This window comes from Ammospiza nelsoni, chromosome 6, assembly GCF_027579445.1.
Source record: "Ammospiza nelsoni isolate bAmmNel1 chromosome 6, bAmmNel1.pri, whole genome shotgun sequence".
NCBI lineage: Eukaryota > Metazoa > Chordata > Aves > Passeriformes > Passerellidae > Ammospiza > Ammospiza nelsoni.
In genome coordinates, this window is record NC_080638.1 from 29,051,641 (window position 1) to 29,070,160 (window position 18,520).

General features: G+C 40.3%; 1 protein-coding gene across 3 annotated transcripts; it reads right to left on the reverse strand.

The window, feature by feature from the left end:
- Window positions 1-1,677: 1,677 nt before the first annotated feature.
- Window positions 1,678-18,405, reverse strand: DNAL1 (dynein axonemal light chain 1). Of its 3 annotated transcripts, none has more exons than XM_059474725.1 (8): window positions 18,363-18,405; window positions 15,802-15,840; window positions 11,463-11,572; window positions 10,756-10,811; window positions 9,176-9,231; window positions 7,834-7,960; window positions 7,285-7,374; window positions 1,678-5,742 (listed from the first exon to the last, which is right to left on the reverse strand). In XM_059474725.1, exons 1-8 carry the CDS (start codon window positions 18,363-18,365, stop codon window positions 5,663-5,665), a joined length of 561 nt encoding a protein of 186 aa, XP_059330708.1. In that variant the 5' UTR covers window positions 18,366-18,405; the 3' UTR covers window positions 1,678-5,662. The 3 variants fall into 3 exon arrangements, with proteins under 3 accessions (XP_059330708.1, XP_059330707.1, XP_059330706.1); XM_059474724.1 differs by having other exon boundaries at window positions 7,285-7,425; XM_059474723.1 differs by having other exon boundaries at window positions 7,285-7,428.
- Window positions 18,406-18,520: the final 115 nt, after the last annotated feature.

Genomic DNA, 18,520 nt, shown 5'->3' on the forward strand with positions numbered 1-18,520 from the left:
GCTGTTTCTCACCTTCCCCCAAGACACAAGCCTGCACTGTGTTTTATGTCTTACATCCAAGAAAGTAACTGGCACCTGCCAGGAGCCCTGAGAAATCTGCAGCTCCACCATTTTACAGAAGTGTTGATGGGATGTGTGTTCCCTTCCAAGCCGAGCACGCTCACAGAAAGATAGAAACAACCTTGACAGTGTGCTAGGAATTCCTGGGGAATAGTTCTAGGTCTGCTGTGCTCTAAGTAAGGCCAGTGGGATTCTGACACTACCTGAAACAACTACAAAGACCATGGGCAAGGCAAAGACATTGTGGAGTAACTTCGTACCTGATGGGCGTGCATCAGATGAGAATTGTGCAGTGGCTTCAGTGGTAGATCACACGGTATCCGTGATCTAGTGATCACTGTGATCGCTTTTCAGTGATAAAGTTTGAAAAAACTTTTAGTAAATACTGTCTTAAAGCCACTTACCTGAATCTGAGGGGGGGGAATTTCACAGGTTTTGTTACACAGCATGTATTATGTTTCTTCTGGCAGCTGTTGGATCTCTTGCCATATTTATAATGATAGATGGAAGCATATTTAAAATCCATATCTTGGATTTTAAATATGCTTCCATCTATCCTCAAAAGATCTTCCTTCTGTTTTGGTACTTTGCCTTTTAGTTAACTAGGCTACACAGGTTTCTCACACCCTGTGGGCATGATGTCTTTAAAAGCTACAAATGCTACATAAAGCAGATGGCAGAAGTGCGTACCAGTGCCTGACTGGTCTCCTGTGAGATTGCACTTAGGATCTAAGGCAGCACACCTCTTAATTTATGCTGACCTTTTCATTTCAATATTTTTGGCAAAGCTGGCAGGAGTAAGACTCGGCCCAAGACATGAAAACACTAATTTTTTCAGCTCAGTGTAGAGGTCCTTGTTTTAGTTTATTCCTGTGCCCATGGTGGTTGGATCAGCAATAGCATTGGGAGAAAAAAGTATTTTGCTTGGTGTGTGAAGAGACAGGGAACACTTAAGCCTTCACTTGAGATAACAGACCAGGACTTACAGGCTTTAAATCATGCATTTGTCTCCCTGTCAGAGCCAGCTGACAAAAGTGCTGAAGTCTTTGCACTACATCTGAGGCTGTGCAAACAAACTTTGGACGATCAAAAAACCCACACATTTTGAGCAATTTGGGTTCTGTCTTTTTTTTAACTGCTGGATCTAAGCCCAAGCTTCTGGAAGTTATTTCACCTACTGAAAGAAACCTTATAAAGCATTTTAGTGACCAGTAAGCTTTGAGTTAGTGGTACTGTGAGGAGTTCTGCAGTAACTTCCTATATGCTTTACAACCATCACTGTAGGATGCTGCTGTTGTCATTATTGAGACTAACTACTCTGGACTGTGGGGTAGGAAGAGTTTTCTTTATATCAGAATTTTGAAATTACATTTCAGTGACATGGTCTACTGAAGGCTGAAGTTTCTATTAGAGAAGGCTTTGAATCAGGTAGCCTTCCCCTGTCTGGGTTTAATGGAACTGATTGTTTATTACTGTTAATAGAATTTAAATTCAAAGTTAATTAGTAATTTTGTACTGAAGAAAGACCAACCATTTCTCTACTTACCTGGATATTTTTCTACATATACCAGTAGACTTTCTCTTAGGACCCAAGAACAAATTCTGACAACCAACGTCTTAAAAGATTGAAAAATATTTATGTATCAGATGACAACAATCACAATATATCAGTATCTTTAAAGCCTTAAGTTATTTTCTATTCTAAAATATAGAGGCAATAAGGAACAGCATTTACATGCTATCATACTCTAAATACATTGCTTCCTGAGCAGCCAGGAAAGTTTAATGAGAACAAAATTTAGTTTCCAAATACTCTTCAGAAGCTGAACTATTTCATTACACATCAGCCAAAGACATTTGTATAAAATAAGGTTATATTATTTTTGAACAAGTTTCACAGAATAACATTTATAAACATAAGCCTAAATAATTTAAACACAGCAAATTTAACAGTTTTTCATGCTACAAAATTACTGTATAAAAAAGATTGCCAAAGAGGATGTTAAAAGTGCTCTCTTACTTGGAAGTTTTTCTAGATGAGCCTACTTCTAGTGTAATCTGAGTAATCTGCTTGTTCTCAGGTCTCTTATGTCATTTTTCCATCAGTTCTCAATAATCACTGCATACATCAGTCAGCCCTTTGAAGACAGGTGAGTGTGCCAGCAAGCAGGCAAAAAAACCTAGCTAGCTCCTACCACTAATTTAATTTGAGGATATTTCTCTAAGGAATAAAGTGGATGCTAGTCAGCTGTAACTTCACTGGGAAAAGGAGAATTCCCCATGGCTTGCACGTTTTATATGGGTGCCCTTTTTATTAATGAATAATAGTGTACTTACTACTTCACTGGGTGTGGTGTGATAGGGAACAGCAGAGTGCACAAGTGAAAGCCAGACCTTCCAGCATGTCACTTCAATGTCCCTGTGGGCACACAGGCCAAGGTGACACTGTCACCTTATACATAACATCGTGTAGCACCACCAATATACAAACCAGCTGTTTTAATTCTACCACCTCTCTATGTCTTCCATCACATCCAGTGCCTAATTTTAAAGTGCAAATTTAAAAATTTAGAGAAATTACTTTGGAGGAGAAAAAGTTTGGGGAGGTTTTGTTCTTGAGAGTAATCATGACTCATTAGGCAAAGCAAGATAAAGTGAAGCTACCAGCTTTACTTTGAGACAAAGTATCTCCTGATAAAAGCCACAGTCAATTATTTTCTTACTGTATTGTTTCAATGAGACTGACACATAGTTTTTATCAGAACGGTCTTAAATTATGTTCTAAGACGAGATGCTCCCTTCCTTCAATAATGATTTTTTTCTCCTTTTTTTTTTTTTTCCTTTTTTATTGGTATTTATAATGCAGCCCTCAAAGAAAAGAGCTAGAGAATTTGTGCCATTTCATCTGTGGAAAGCATCAATGCCAGTGGGCCACACAATCCCCCAGCTCCACCACCACCTACGATAGTTTTAGACTGATCCCTGTAGGTGTAGCCTCTGTTGATCACTTACAAGAGTCAGGAACTGCTCTTATCCCTCACCACTTGTCAATGGATTTGTGTTTCACTTCAATCATTACAACATAGTCAGAACACTAAGTTTCTATTCTGCTCTCAGAATGCCCCAATATAGCCAAAGTGTAGAGTATCTGCTGTATCTAATGTAACCTTCAGAAATGTACAGACTTAGGCCATATTTAAAGAATCAGCCAGCAGGATTACTTGGCATTGGACTGTGCTCATCACTCCCTTTTCCTCCTGTCACAATCGTGTGGAGCTAACCCAGCCATACACACCACTTGCAGCTGTGCTGGGAGAGAATGGTCCACAGCTTCAACCACTTTTCTTTGTGGCCAAGCACTAGGAGAAGAGCACCATGTGGTCTATTCTGAAAATATCTCCAAACACAGAGATGAATTTGGCATTTCTGCTTGTTGGGACGATTCAGAAGGCAAGTTTTGAGTCAGTCAAGCTCTGCCTCACATGAGCCACACTTTGACTACAGTGGTCAAGGGCACAGCCAATCCCCTGTGGGCCCCCCAGCAGATGGGGCCAACAGGGCCTAAGTGTGCCACGGGCTCTGTACTGCCCAAGCACACAGTTCCACCTTGCCAAGCGTGGTTGGCTGCAAGCGAACAGAGTGGCTTGGCTTCAAAAGATGTGTGAAATGACTGCTGACTGTAGACACTCCTCCATGGTGCTTCTTGGTCAATGCTGCCCTTACTCATAATAAAGCTAGGAGAATACTTCTAAAGAAATAACAAAAAAAAAGTGAACTAGCTAACTAAGAAAGTAGTTTCTGGTAAAGAGAACAGCTGCCTGGAAATAGTTTGTGCTGGGTGAAGAATGTCCAGAGTTTTTGCAATTGTGCTCTTGACTTACTTTTAGTAATGGATCCAAATAAAATTCTTCAGCAAACTTCAATCAGAATGCTTTAGAATTCCTCCAGTAATCACAGATTAAATAGCAATATATTGAAATTAAACTGTGATTGTCTTGTAATAATTTACTTCACAGTGTTCAGTTAGAAACTGATTAGAGAATTGCCTACTACAATTATACTTGGAGCTTGAGCTCTGTACCACTGTTGCCTGGGCCAAGTCTACCATTCATCTCTGAACTTGGCTTCCAAGATTTCAACTCTTGCCACACCTTCACAAACAAAATAACTAAGAGTGTCATTCTGACCCCATCCCTTCCATGCCTGGGCTGGAACCAGCAGATATATTTGTCACTTCAATTTCAAAAAAAGATGGTACCACAAATTAGAAGAAAGCTTGTTAAAAAACCAAAAAGGAACTGCAGAAAAATCTACTCAGGTGACTCCATCTATTCTTCAAAGAGAAGAAGAAAAACTGCACTTTTGGCATCCCACAGTGCAATCAGGTGTGTCTTCATGGTTGTTCAATGCTTTTCACTAGAAGTAGCCACATAAGGGTGCTTTACTAAAACTGGTTACCCTGCAATATAGCACATTCGGTACCTCTTCAATACTTTTTTTACCAATGCCCTCATCATCTCATCTCATCTCATCTCATCTCATCTCATCTCATCTCATCTCATCTCATCTCATCTCATCTCATCTCATCTCATCTCATCATCTCATCTCATCTCATCATCCCACTGTCCCCACTAACTACATATACTTTCTCTCACTGCTTATACATGTGCTTTCACAAAAAATTAGTATCCCCAAAATCAAAATTTTCTGTCCTGAAGCCCAGGTCTTCTGTTTGCTGTTAGTTTCTCTGTTACTATCAGCCTCCTTAGTTACAGGAAGATTCCAGAGCTAAGAAGGGTTGTGTCCACCAGTGACCCAATCCAAAGCCAGAAACCAGCTGTAGGCTAATAGGCAACATATTCCAAATTATTGTCTTAGTAAGAGACAAAACCCAAAGTTAGCAGGTATTTTAGTCTTACAGAAACCATGCAATGAATTCCCATTACCTCTTAAAAATAAATAAATATATAAGTTATACATGGCCTTCTAAGCAATGCAGTTGAGTTCCAATGAGAGAAGCCCATTTCGAGACTTAAAACCAGGAACAAATGCTCATCAGACCAATACCTTTTTTGTGCGTATGCAACTACTGGGCCTGTTTGGCATAACACTTCAAGGAATTAAAAGGCAAACTCACATATTAAAACTATTGAGAAAGTCCCATGACAAAATTAAACACAACAAAGCTTGTCAGGTGTCTCTAAACCACAACATTATTCTTCTGGCATCAGAGTTTCCAATTCAGTGTTGGCCAGCAGCACCAAATAAGCTAAACCAGTTCTTTTATAATCCAAGAGTGAACAACAAGCACCACTAATCAGGAATTAAAAATAGCTGTGTATTAATTTAAATAAAGATCTCTTGCTAGCCAAACAGCAGGTAAACTCAGCTCCACTAGTCTCTACAGAAGGTCTCATAAGCTTGACAAAACCAGTGTGAGCAATTTTTGGTAACTAACTCTTTGGGTGAGAGATTGTGGAGATAAGCTGGTCTTTTAAAAACTGCCCAAAGATTTTCTTCAAAACAAATACTTTTATAAAAGTTTATGTGCAAAGCTATCTGGAGTTATTTTAATAATTTAATACCCAATAAGAAAATGTCATCAGTTTCCTCCTTCTGCTCCTTCTGCTCCTTCTGCTCCTTCCGTTCCTTCTTCTTCTTCTCCTTTAACAACTAAAGTACCTAGGAGAAAAAAAAAAATAGGAAAAGAAGAAGAGGAAGACATAGTTAATTATGATCTACCTGAAATTATGAACTTATCTGAATTATGAATTATGATCTTATCTGTCCTGTTGGAAAGAGTCAAGAGTTGTATTTCCTGCCTGTTTCTAACCACCATGAACTTCTGCATACCTCAACTGGTCTTAACTAGAAAAGCCTTCGACTTATGAGCTCCTCTGCTGTTGGATGTTTTTCCAACTTCTTGGGTAACAGGGAACAAAAAGGTACTAAAGTATGGTCTGCAAAGATCAGCCCCACTTGGTCTCTGGGAGATGCACCAAGTCAGTTCAATTGCTAACAACATACCCTTCTCTTGTGGGGCCCCTACTTATGCTGCCTTTTCCAGGACATATATGCACAAACTTTAGTGTGATTAGTAACACTACCAAGGACACTTTTTGCCCACAGATATGTGCCCCATTCCTTTTTTTTGTTTTACATTCTAAATTTTTCCTATTACAACAGCAAATGGACCACTGCAGGCCATCCTTCCTAGCAGTGCAATTATCTCATCACGCTTCCACTTTCTAAGAATTTTTTTACTGCAGTTGATCTGGTTTTAGATAGAGTCTGGTAATAGGCTTCCCATCCACTGCTCCCTGTAGTGAAGCTGCCTCATCTTGTGGACATGCCTCCACCCTTCCCTTCCCTTCCCTTCCCTTCCCTTCCCTTCCCTTCCCTTCCCTTCCCTTCCCTTCCCTTCCCTTCCCTTCCCTTCCCTTCCCTTCCCTTCCCTTCCCTTCCCTTCCCTTCCCTTCCCTTCCCTTCCCTTCCCTTCCCTTCCCTTCCCTTCCCTTCCCTTCCCTTCCCTTCCCTTCCCTTCCCTTCCCAGCTGTTATTCTGACTCTATGTTAGTGTTACCACTCCTGCTCTCCCCTTCATTGCTTTAGTACACAGGGGATAATAGTGAACAGCTACCATCTCCATTGACAGGAATTAACTATTATTAACTATTTAACTATTTTAAAAGAGATTTCTAAATTATCTCATTTTTAGTCACTAAGTGGTTGAATAACTTTTCATAGCAGTGTCTTAAATAGGAGAGGACAGCTCACAAATTGAGGCTTATTGCAGTAATGGAGGGGGATATTCAAGCATTTAGGAAATTTGTATGCAGATTTGAAAATTTGCCCTTGCATCAAAAGCAAACTAGAACATATTCATGTCTATCTCCATTATCTCATGTCACCTCTTTTGTTGGGAAAACTGTAATTCAGCTTGGCAGATGAAAGCCTTGTTAATTTATTTAATGTGAAATCTTTCCATTCCCTATTAGGTATTTGATAAAACTACTTGGGTAACTACAGAATAATGCACAACTCTAGGTTGCAAGACCACTTGGATTTAGCACTCCAAAATCCATCAAACACTGTGGCCAGGATCTCAGTAACTACTTCTGAATAACTCTGAAAAGGAGGGAGGAATTTCATGGACACACAAATGAATCTCTGAGGTTATCTTTAATTTCCCTGTGGTTGTCGTTATATTAAGCTTTTAACTCACCATCCAGCTTTTTCAGCTTAGGTACCCGTTTGGTTGCTTCTTCAATCCAACTGCTCTGATCAGCAGCAAATTTCTCTTGCAGTGGATTGCCTACAAACACCAGCTCCTCTAGTACTGGCACCTCTGCTAGCCTCACAAACTCTGCTGCAACCACAAAGATGAAAACAACCACCAGATTGTGGAACATGGAAAGTACATCTGCACCACACATTCCTTTCACACTCAGTGCAAACATAAAGAGCATGGGATACAACAGGAGAGGGACTGCTTGGATTCTAACTGGTGTCAGGTTAAAGAACAGGGATGTGATTTAAGAGAGGTTGGAGAAAGATGATTCAAAGCATGAACTTAATTTGACTTAGAAGTTAAATTCCATGTTCTAACTATTTTTACTCTCTTGCATGAGTGGATGTTTAGGGATTTTGCACATGTCTGCAGGCTTGTCAGTTACAATCAAAGCTCCATGAGATACAGCACTATATTTCACTTGGTGACTTATGCATTCACCACACTACAGAAGTCTCTACAGAGTAGAGATGCATGGCTTACCCCAGTCTTTCACCAAATTATTTGACATATAAAGAACCTTCAGTTTCTTCATTACACGGATACCCCTCAGTTTCTCAATTAAGTTGTATGAGATCCACAGCTCCTCTAAAGTTTCAGCAACTGCCTCCTGGAAAATGACAGGACTACTCAGATAAGCAGAAGTACATCTTCCTTATTATTCACACTCTTTCTTCACCTTCTACAGGTAACATCACGTGAGAAAATATTAAGGTATATTGGTCCTCATTTCCTTATAAGTAGGTCCCTAATTATTAGGCATGACAAATGCTTGTGGGAATTAAAAGGCAAAGTTATATATGCAAATATATGTAAGGAGGACAGAAATTGCTATATTAGAATAAAACAAGATGTAACTGGCTGCAGTAGTTCTTAAGGCATAGGGGCAGAGGAGACAAATCTGCCTACTTGTGCACTGCAAGCATGTGTGAAGAGAATGCAATTCCACAACTGCTTTGAAAAGGATGTTACACAGTGTGAGAGCATTTTTCATTCTGGTATTTTCTTGTATGTTTGTATGTGCTGGCCAGAAATCACATTCCTAATTCTCTCAAAACAAAGGTTTTTTAAAGCCAGTCATTACACATTAACTCTACCTTTCACACTTCAGGGAGATGGCATCTCTGAAGGTGAGAACAGCTTTGAGGCGAAACAGTATCTCTTGAGAAAGAATTTATATAACCATTTTAAAAATGCTGATTGAAAAAAGTATTCTTCTGGCCTGAATTCAAATGTAACAAAATTGATGCAATTCTTTTCCTCAACTAATTTTCTCCTACTAGGTAGACTCAGTCCTGCCACCATCAGCTCTAAAGCCATACTGTGTCAGGTGCCAGTTAACATAAAAGGGACTGACTTTAAGGAAGTGTGTTTTTACAGGACTGCCAATATTTGTATTAAAGAAGCACAGCCTAAGTATCTTCAGGTAGAAAATTCTGCATGCAAAAAGTCTGCAGGAATTATATTCATGTAAAGCCAGCAGAATTTAAATGGCTTTACAGATAGACAGCAATTTTCAAATAGAACTTCTGATTATCTTTATTAAAGACAATAAAATCTCTCTTCCTAAAATTTTTCAGTGTAGTAAATTAAGATAGAAAAATTTCCAAACATTAAGGGAATTTGAACCAAAAAAAGTGAACAACTATCTGAAAATTCAGAAGCAATGTGTAAAAGTGTGAAGAGATGATAGCAAAAGAAGAATATAAAAGGTTAGTGCCTAACCTTTTATTCACTTAATTTTATTTAATTCAGCAAAGACTTGTATGAACATGGGGAAATTACCCCATATTCTATTTTATTAATGATACTAAAAAGCACATACCAATCCATTCAGGTTCTTTATGTTATTTCTTCCCAAAGACAGAATCCTCAAATTTTCTGCAATAAATTTAAAAAAAATCTCATTAATAAATGGGGTTTCTTTAAAATAAGAAGGTGCTGTAAGTCAGGTAAAATGCCATATTCTGCTTACAAACTGCACTCTGAACAGGCTACCTTAAGAAAGAATGACCTAACAGAAACAAACCCTCCGGACCTAAACAGATCAGCAGGAATTGATACAGGGGAAAGCTCAGAAATACAGTCATGAATACAAAGCTGCTCAGCTATAGGTTACCTAGTTGAAATTCAGTTTTGATAAAAACTGAACAAAAATTATTATTTCACCTTGCACCTGAACTCTAACTGCTGACTTGCTTCTTTTATCTTACATAATTCATGTCCCTTCTTCTCCAGGCAAAAGTGGTGCTGATCTTATTTTAAGGCAGCAGATTTGGTTTCTATACTACAGGCAGCATGTAAAGCTGCCTTACAGATGCCTGATGAGAGACATTCAACTTAGTTCTAGTTTGTCTGGCTTTAGCATCAAATACTTGGTATAGACTGGATGCTTTGAATCTACATTAATATAAATATTTAAGAGGCTTTAACAGCTTTTAATGTTTTATACCACTAAAAAAATTGATTGGTTTCACTTCTATGTATAATTGCCTAATTATTTTTTCTCATGATAGTTACACAATTAAAGTATTAAAGAACAGTTATTTGGAAAGACTATTGGAATATATTTCCCTGACTAGTATTCCCAAATCTTTTGAAGTCTGAGCTTATTATGCAAAGAAATAAGTTTATCAAGCTCTTTGACAGATCTCTTGGTGTGCAGTTGGAAAGCATGAGATTCCAGGTTCCTTATCTATCCAGCTGGCATTTTAATAGGAACAGAAAAACCTGGAAGCTCCACTTCAAAGCCTGCCCCTCTTTGTCAGCCTTGTGCCACAGTCAAAATCTTGAAGACAGACAAAATCTTAAGACTTCTGTTCCAAAGTCAGTAACCCAAGAGTTTCAAAGACAGGTGTCCAAGAAAGAAAAATTCTATTTCCAGACAGATGGCACATCCGTTTATAAAGTATGAACAAAATGAAACCAAGTATACCCAATCCTCTGCAAACTGGAATGACATTTTCTCCATCCAGTTCTACAACACTCCAACTTCACTGCAACCAATAATGCATTTGCAGAGTTGTTGAACTGCAGACTGTCTCCATGAGGAGCATGGAAAATAGTCAGGACATCACTCTAGAACTGATTAGGTGTTGAATAGCACAGTAAGGCTCATGGGAAGATACTGAAGTGCTTACTGAATGGAATTTTTTGAATGTTGCACTGTGAGACAAGTGCCAAGGCTAGTGCAAGGATACCTGCTGCAATACACCACTGCTGCTCAGCATGCATTCTCCAGTAAGACTGGTCATTTTAAAGGTCACTTGTAATGTTCTATGAGGAGGGAATAAAAAAGGATAATAACAGGTATAAATAAACCTGGACACATGTAACAAATGATGGCATATCTCCTAGCCAGGCAACTAGAAAACAAACACAATGGACAGCTGACTTGTCACTTACTTAGGTTGTTCAAGTTGGCGATTCTGTCAATGCAGTTTGTAGACAGTGATAGTTTCCTTTAAAAGAAAGAATAATCAATTCACAATATATAAGGGATCACTACACTGGAAGAGTTCCATGTCCCAACACCACTGCATTAGAAATAATTATATGTTCTTGTCTCATTAGATGGTAAACTAACTGGATGTGTAACAGACTCAAAATATCCTCAAACCATTAAGCTTTATTTAGTTTCTGAGAAAGTACCATGAGTTACTTACATTAACTACTGGATTATCTTTTGATGCCTAGCCTTATGAAGTGCATGGATGTTTATTTCTGAAATTAATCTCTTTCTGGAAGTCCTGCTCAAATTGCCTCTTTTTTTCCATGGATTTTGGAGTGGATCATAAACATGACATTTAGCTGATAGACTCCAAACACCAATCTATAATGATATACTGATAAACAGCATATAATTTTTCTGGGGACAAATATTAATGCAGAATCTACCCTAACAGCTTCTGAGTTAAGTTACAGGGGTCTTTGAATTAAAAAGGACAATTGTGTGCAGAAAGAGAAGCTCAGTTAAGAAAGAAAGAAGAAAAAGCTGCTGCTTTGAAGGCCACACTTAAACAGAGTAAACACATACCTGCAGTGGACAGCAGAAAAACTGAAAGGAAGAGAGGAGGATATTTTGTTTCCAGCATGTTTTTAATTGAACTTACTCGCAGTTAACAAGAGCAGAGAGAGCACCATCCATCTTTTCCACAGGAGGAATCTGCCCATACAGTTTCACTTCCTTTGCCTCTGAAGCCTTCTGGCCACTTTTCTCTTCCTAAAGAAAAGAGAAGGTGAGGAAGAGTCTCACTGCTACATGCAATTACCAAAAACTACTACACTAAAATAACTACTCTAAAAATGAATGCTATAGAAGGAATTCACATATAATACTGGAAGGAGAAAGCATTTTGAGTACTGTTATCAAGATTCCTGCTAGTGTAGCATAAAAAGGGTAAAGCTAGCTTATTTTCAAGGTATCAAAATAACTTATACATTATATATGTTGGATTTTAAAAGTTGTGTAACACTTGAGCAATTTAGTAAAGGAGTCATCTGCCACAAGGAATGGAGAATAGATTGAAGGCTAAAATTCTGGGTTAAGACATTTCCATGGAAACTGACATACAGAAACCTCAGCTAGGGCCCATCTATAGCAGAAGCAGATTTAAAAGCTCTGACAGAAAAGTCTCCTTCTCGCTTCACCCAGAAATCTCAGAACTCATGCCCAGCTCATGACACAAACCGAATACAGGGGAGTGTGTTTTGGGGGAGAACTTCAACAGATTCACAGCATTAAGAATCTAAAAAAAATATTTTAATTAGCCATTAAGAAAGAGTGGGGGAAGATGTCACACTTAAGAGAATACAGCAAAAGACAGATTTCCTATTGACAACCGAAATTCAGAGTCTTGAAAAATGGACATAACTTCGGCATTTAGGTTTATTAAAAAATATCATCAATTAAAGCTTTTAAAATTCTGAAGTGATGGCAATTTTTGACTAAACACTTGGAACAAGTATCTGTTTAGAGAGTAGCAGCAGTTTTGACAGCTGCCTCCCTGACAGCACAAAGGGAGCATTTTCTCAGTTCACTTATTGTTCAGTGCAAGGACTGGAGGTCCATTAACAAAGGAGAAATCTTGGCACTTTCAAAACAAGGACTCTTGTTTTCTTCTCCATTTCATGCATCTACTGAAAAGAGTGATAGCTGAGTGTGCCCCAGTTTATATGGCTACTTTGTAATTAAGTTAATCACATCCCATAAGTCTTTCAGTATCCCACAGCAGAACATCAGGTTTTGATGACATTATTTTTCCTCTTATGCGCCCAAAATACTTCACAAAACTTAATTTAATATTAAAAGATCATGTTGTCTTGCACACTTACTTATATTCCAGTTTCTGTCCAAATTCAGTGTAACAGTATTTTTACTCAAAATTAATGATTTAGCAAATAAGCACAGCAGATGTTTTGCTGGAATATGGTGATACATGTTCAAACAAAGTATCTATATCAATGTGAAACTTCCATTTTCTTTTCTAAGAACAGTACTGTATCTGTTTGTATTTACATTCAGTTTGTAATTTATGAGCTCATACCAACAAATAAAAATACATTTTTCCTTAAAAACATGAAAGGGAGAGAACTTCCAACATGGACTGGGCCAGCAGTGAGCTCACAGCAGTGAGCACCTTCAGGAAGAAAATTCATCCAGATTGCCAAATACTTCTGGAAGCAATTGCACAGCCACAATATGCCATAGAGAAAATATAGGTATAACAGACATGTTTTTATAAGAACAGGTCACATGTTTGCCAAGTTGAAGCTGCTTTGATTTCAAGTTGCTTTGATTTAACTAATGTCACCCTGACTGCCGGGCATAGGTAAACCCTTATACCAAAAGGGAAGAAAAACATTTGGAATGCAACACAACACCAAAAGCAATTGTACAAGTCACATGGATCCAGATTTGGAAGAGTAAAAGGAAGATTTAGACCCACCCCTAATAACTTGAACAGAAAAGCAAATTCAGTACTTTATGCCTAATATTAATGGAAACTCACTAACACGGGCTGATTCTAAGAGACATGTGACAGAGGAGCAAACGGAAAATAAATCTGTTAATAGGAAACATGAAGCTGAAGTTCTGGAGGGCAGAAAGACCGAGGGAGGAAAAGCAAACTATTTTTATACACAGTTTATACCTCTACTAATGCTTATGTCTGTAAGTTGTTGCGTTCTAGTTCTTACTAGGAGAGCAGCAGTGAAGTTTGTGGGATATACCAACATAACTGGAAAACCCCTGAAATACTGAAGGTACTACACAATGATAAAACTCAAAATGGAAGTAATCTTCAGTTACAGGCTAGTACTTTGAGCTTCTGGCTTTCAAGTGTACCTACCCATGTGTTGTGGTTTGAGAGGAAGTAAGTTTTCTAAGATGCTGTGGTCACACCAATAAGTGTTCAGATTTGAATATTGGCACCTGGTTTGGCCACTGAAGACATTGGATACGCCTCTGAGAACACAGGGGTTAAAGAGCAGAGCACTCGCGGGAGAAGTCTTTTTGAATTTCGAGAGGGAAGCAGGTCGGACCTCCCCTGACCAGCTGTCTGCTGCTGGGCAGGGGAGGGGCAGCCATGCGGCCGGGAGAGGTTGGCCTGGCCCCGAGGGTGGAAGGGTGGAAGAGAGAGAAGCACCGGGAGGCATCGGACAGCCCCAACCCTAGGAGACAGAGAGAGAGAGAGAGAGAGAGAGAGCCTGTGCCTGAGACTGTTACTTTGAAATTTGATATAATGTGCTGGCAGCACAGCCCAGCCTGCGGAGAAGGAGGAAGCTGCAGCGAGAAGGTGTCCGGCCGCTTGTGGGAGTCTCCAGGCGGGCAGAGCCTGAGTTTTAACCCCTTTTTAGACAATGAAAACTTTACAGAACATTAACTTTTCCTAGAAGAGAGATAGAGTAGAAGATGAAGAAAGAAATGGGCAAGTGTGATGAAGGTCTGAGCAAGTGAGAGATGTCGGAAGAGTGGAGAAGAATCTTAGGTAGGAAGAGATGATAGAGTAGCTTAGCTAGACTCTTCTTGTTATAGCCATAGACAGAGCCATGTTCCTTGGGACACAGAGACTGCATCCAGGGGAAGGTGATGGCTCAGAACCAAGAGGGTTCAGTGTTAGTACCCCTCAGCCCCAGGGGGTGAAATTTGGGGGGACAGGTGTCCCAAAAGTGAGACTGTGCCCTTTTTTAGTACGGGACAAAGCATCCTTAAAAAGACAACCCTAAAAGCAGCTCTGGTCCATGTGCAGTAGTGAGAGCACTGGACATAGAAAGAAGAGGTCATGACAGCAGATGTTCTCTGGGCGGTGCCACGAGTGACATAGAAACACAGGAAGTTTCAACAGTGTTTCCAGGGAAAGCCTATGGCACAAGAAAGACTCCCCTCCTCTTGATTAATTGAGAATTGATTATCTACAGGGTGGTGATGGACCGAGAGTCAGTGATTTAGGGGATGGACGTACTGGAAATTTGGTGGGGGGAGGAGGAAATGTATTTGTAAGGTTTTCATTTTTCCTGTGTGTTCCTTTTTACATATAGTTGTAGTGTAGTTAATCAAGTTTTCTTTCCTTTATTTCTAAGTAGGAGCCTTCTTTGCTTAGTCCTGGTCACATCTCACAGCAGAAACCAGAGAGAGTGTATTTTCATGGGAGCACTAGCATTGTGCCAGCATGAAACCATGACACCACGCTATCACATCCAGATCTTCCAGAGGCCAAAACATTTATAAATCATTGCTCTAGCAGCTGGCCAGAATTAGCAGGAAAGCATGTGTACAACAAACAGCACATCTGTGCCTTCATCTAAAATTCAGAGACTGGGGAAAGATTCTCACTGGTTTCACTGGACAGCGAACCTGACCCTTGAGCATCCCACATCATCATTTGGCATTACATCCCCATCCTTGCCAACAGATAGCTTTTTGGAAGACCAGGTCAGCCACAACCAAATGAGCTTCTGTATGAATAGAGTATTTAAGAAGAAAAAAACCCAAAGAAACTCATCCTGAGTTAAGCTTTGCACAATATGAGGGACTATATGTCAAAAGACATGTAGAAGATTCACTGAATTCAGTACAGTGAGAATTTCATACTTGTTTATTCCATGGGAAAGACTGCAATTGGATAAAGTGAACAGAGCATAATTAAAACATAATACGTCCCCAACTTTAGATCTCTTTTGTGACTTCAGGCCCATGCATATCCAGCAGAACAAGGCAGGAGGGCAAAACAGACTAATCTTTACCAGTTATATCAATTTAACAGGAACATACAGAAAGTCCAACAGAATGTACTATATAGCAACAACAACAACAACAGTAACCATCATTTTACTTTGTGAAACTTCTTAAAGCCAATGTTTCATGCAAACATATTCCTTACAATGTTTGACAAACAAAATTAGCTGAATACAGTCAAACCTCACGCCGCTAGACACTGTTCTAGTTCTTACCCATTTGGCTAGAGCTTCTTTGATGGTCGTTGCTTTTGCCTAAAAGCGAAACAAACTTAAGTGAATATTCACTGAATTTTTTAAGTGGCTTGTTCACTGCAAATCTTTCCTTTTCCTTCCCTCTCCCGATCCTGCTTGTTTGCCCCCCTTCCACCACTTTCCTGTATTACCTCAGGTCAGCCAAGTCAAAGCAGTTGGAACCCCCCAGTGTTTGGAACCCCAAAGCAAATACTTTGCTGCATTTTCAGAAGCAAACAATGAGCCTAATGTCAGGACATTGTCTTCCTGATCTTACTCTCTGTCCCATGGCACACTGCTTATTAGCTTTTATGGTGAAATTCAGCTTAAAGGCATAAGAAGTTACTGCAATGAAAATTGTGGTCTAATGCTCTTAAACCCTCATGCTTCCTACTGTGCATTAGCAGCTTCCCACCTGAAAGCAAGTCTGTGACCAGAAAATTATACAGCCTCCTAAAATTCACTGAAGAAAATAAGGTACAGCTTGCCAAAACTCAAGAGCAATCTGGATTATATATATTTGGGGTTTCTTTCCAATGGTTTCACATTGAGTTACACCATGTGATGTGAAAACATGTATGTGATGTTATTATTCAGTTTGGAAAAACCTGAGAGCTGCTTTTTAAGGACTGATCCACTGACCAACTTTCTGTTGTCACTAACTCTTACTTTTCCTCCTCACATCAGAGTCTCAGTGAAACCACATAAAGATATCCAAAACAGTAGTATATAAACAACATGCCTAATGCTTCTCTAAACATTAAACATAATCCAAAATGTCTTGGATTAAAAAGGTTTCAGAGATCAATCTTTTACAAACAGTGATGAACAGCCTTCTTTCTACAAATATAGGAAGACTCTAGTTTTGGCATCTCTGTTGCTCCTAAGTGTAGCAGGGCGTGGATAAAAGCAGCCTTTCAGGTAATCAGATATATAACCCCCCCTTACTGTAGAAGTTAAAAACAACAAATTAACTTCCCCCAAAAATCTTACAGGCAGCCACCTCAGTCACAGAGCTTTAGTATTGGGTACTTTACTCTGGACCACAGGAAACTCTGGTCGCAGCAATAAAAGGCAACAGCTGAGGCAGCTTTATATAAGAAAAGGCCACAGCCACTGAACACCCAGCAACAGCCTAAGACCCAGCAACACCAGGGAGCCCGAGCATGCATCTCAAAAATCAACATGCACCTCCATTTAGACATCCTCAGATGTTCCAGCTCTTTCTGCCCACGGACAGGCACTCATTTCAATCTGGCCCATACCAAGGGATAGCTAGCTCTTAGTCCTATTGGAGATGACCTGCAAACTTGAGTCCCAGCAGTAGCTCCCCAGTGTCTGCCAGAGATACACATCTGCATGACCTCCTCTGGTTCAGAATATCACATCCCTAAGCTCCCACTACAACAGCCTCATTCAAGCCAATTAACAGCTACCAGTGTGGAGGCAAAAACAGCTGGCTTCCAGTTAATTGGGGATTTTTGGGCAGAAACTTCATTGCCTTTTTCATAATTATGGCAGCCAGTCACCACAGCATTTGGGTACATGATCTCAGTCATTCATGTTGAAGACAGAAATGCATTTATAAGATCAGTGGCTGCTGCTGTTTTGAAGTCATGCCTAAAAACAATTTGGACTTTAAAGCTACTGATCCATGTGAACACAAGGAGCAGCTTCTTCCCTGACTTATCTCTGTTGATTTGATGAAAACATGGATATCAGGACAGCAGGTTATCTCTCTCTCTCTGGAGAGCACATATCAGGGATTTCATTTTCTTTGAGATGTACTTGAAATTTCTGTAGGTAAATCAGAGTATCTTCTGCTACAGGAGGTTACTCAAGGGAAACTTCCTCCAAGAAGCTTATCTGCAGGGTTCTTCTACCTGCTTATTGAACAATTTTCTACAGGTATTTAGACTAAAGAAAGTCATAATATTTTATTTTAAAATATTCAAAATGCCAAGTGATCAGTGGGCATCCCTGAAGAGTCACCATCAACATGGCAGAAATAAGAAACAGAATCTCTGAAGGGGAAAAATAACCACACCTGTACTAGTAATAGTTGTAACAAAAGATGTATTCCCCCCCAGAAAAACCACAGCAGTTGGACAAATAGTATCTACAAAATTTAGACCCCCAGGAAAAAGCAAAACAGCAACATTTCGCCTTTATTTGCAGACATTTATTTGTATTTAAAATAGACGAAATCGGAATTGCACAGCAACAGATACCAAGCTAATCGCTGCGGTGATCACCGACACCGCCGCCTTAAAACCACGTACTAGCGGAGATTTGGGAGTTCATGACTCCCCTCTTTCCTCGCTTCTCCCCGAAATCCCCCTTTCCAAAGGCGCAGCAGCAGGCCACCGGCCCCCGCCTCAGCCGCCGCCCCGAGCCCCGCGCTGCCTCCCGGACGGCTCTCGCCGAGCCCCGGCTGCTCGGTGGGGCCCGGCCCCGGAGGGCTCCGCGCCACCACGGCCGGCCCGGGGGCCGCTCCGACCCCCGCCGCCGGGCCCCGGCGCCGCCCCGGCCGCAGGACTCACCATGGTGCCGTGGATACCGCGAACGCTACGGTTGCTACGGGCGCGGGGAACGCCCCGCCCGGAACTCGCGTAGAGGCCCGCGGCGCCTTCTGGGACGGGCGGTGCTGGCCGGGGCCTAGCCCGGGACGGGGCTCACGGCCCGGCCGCGGCGCTGGGGA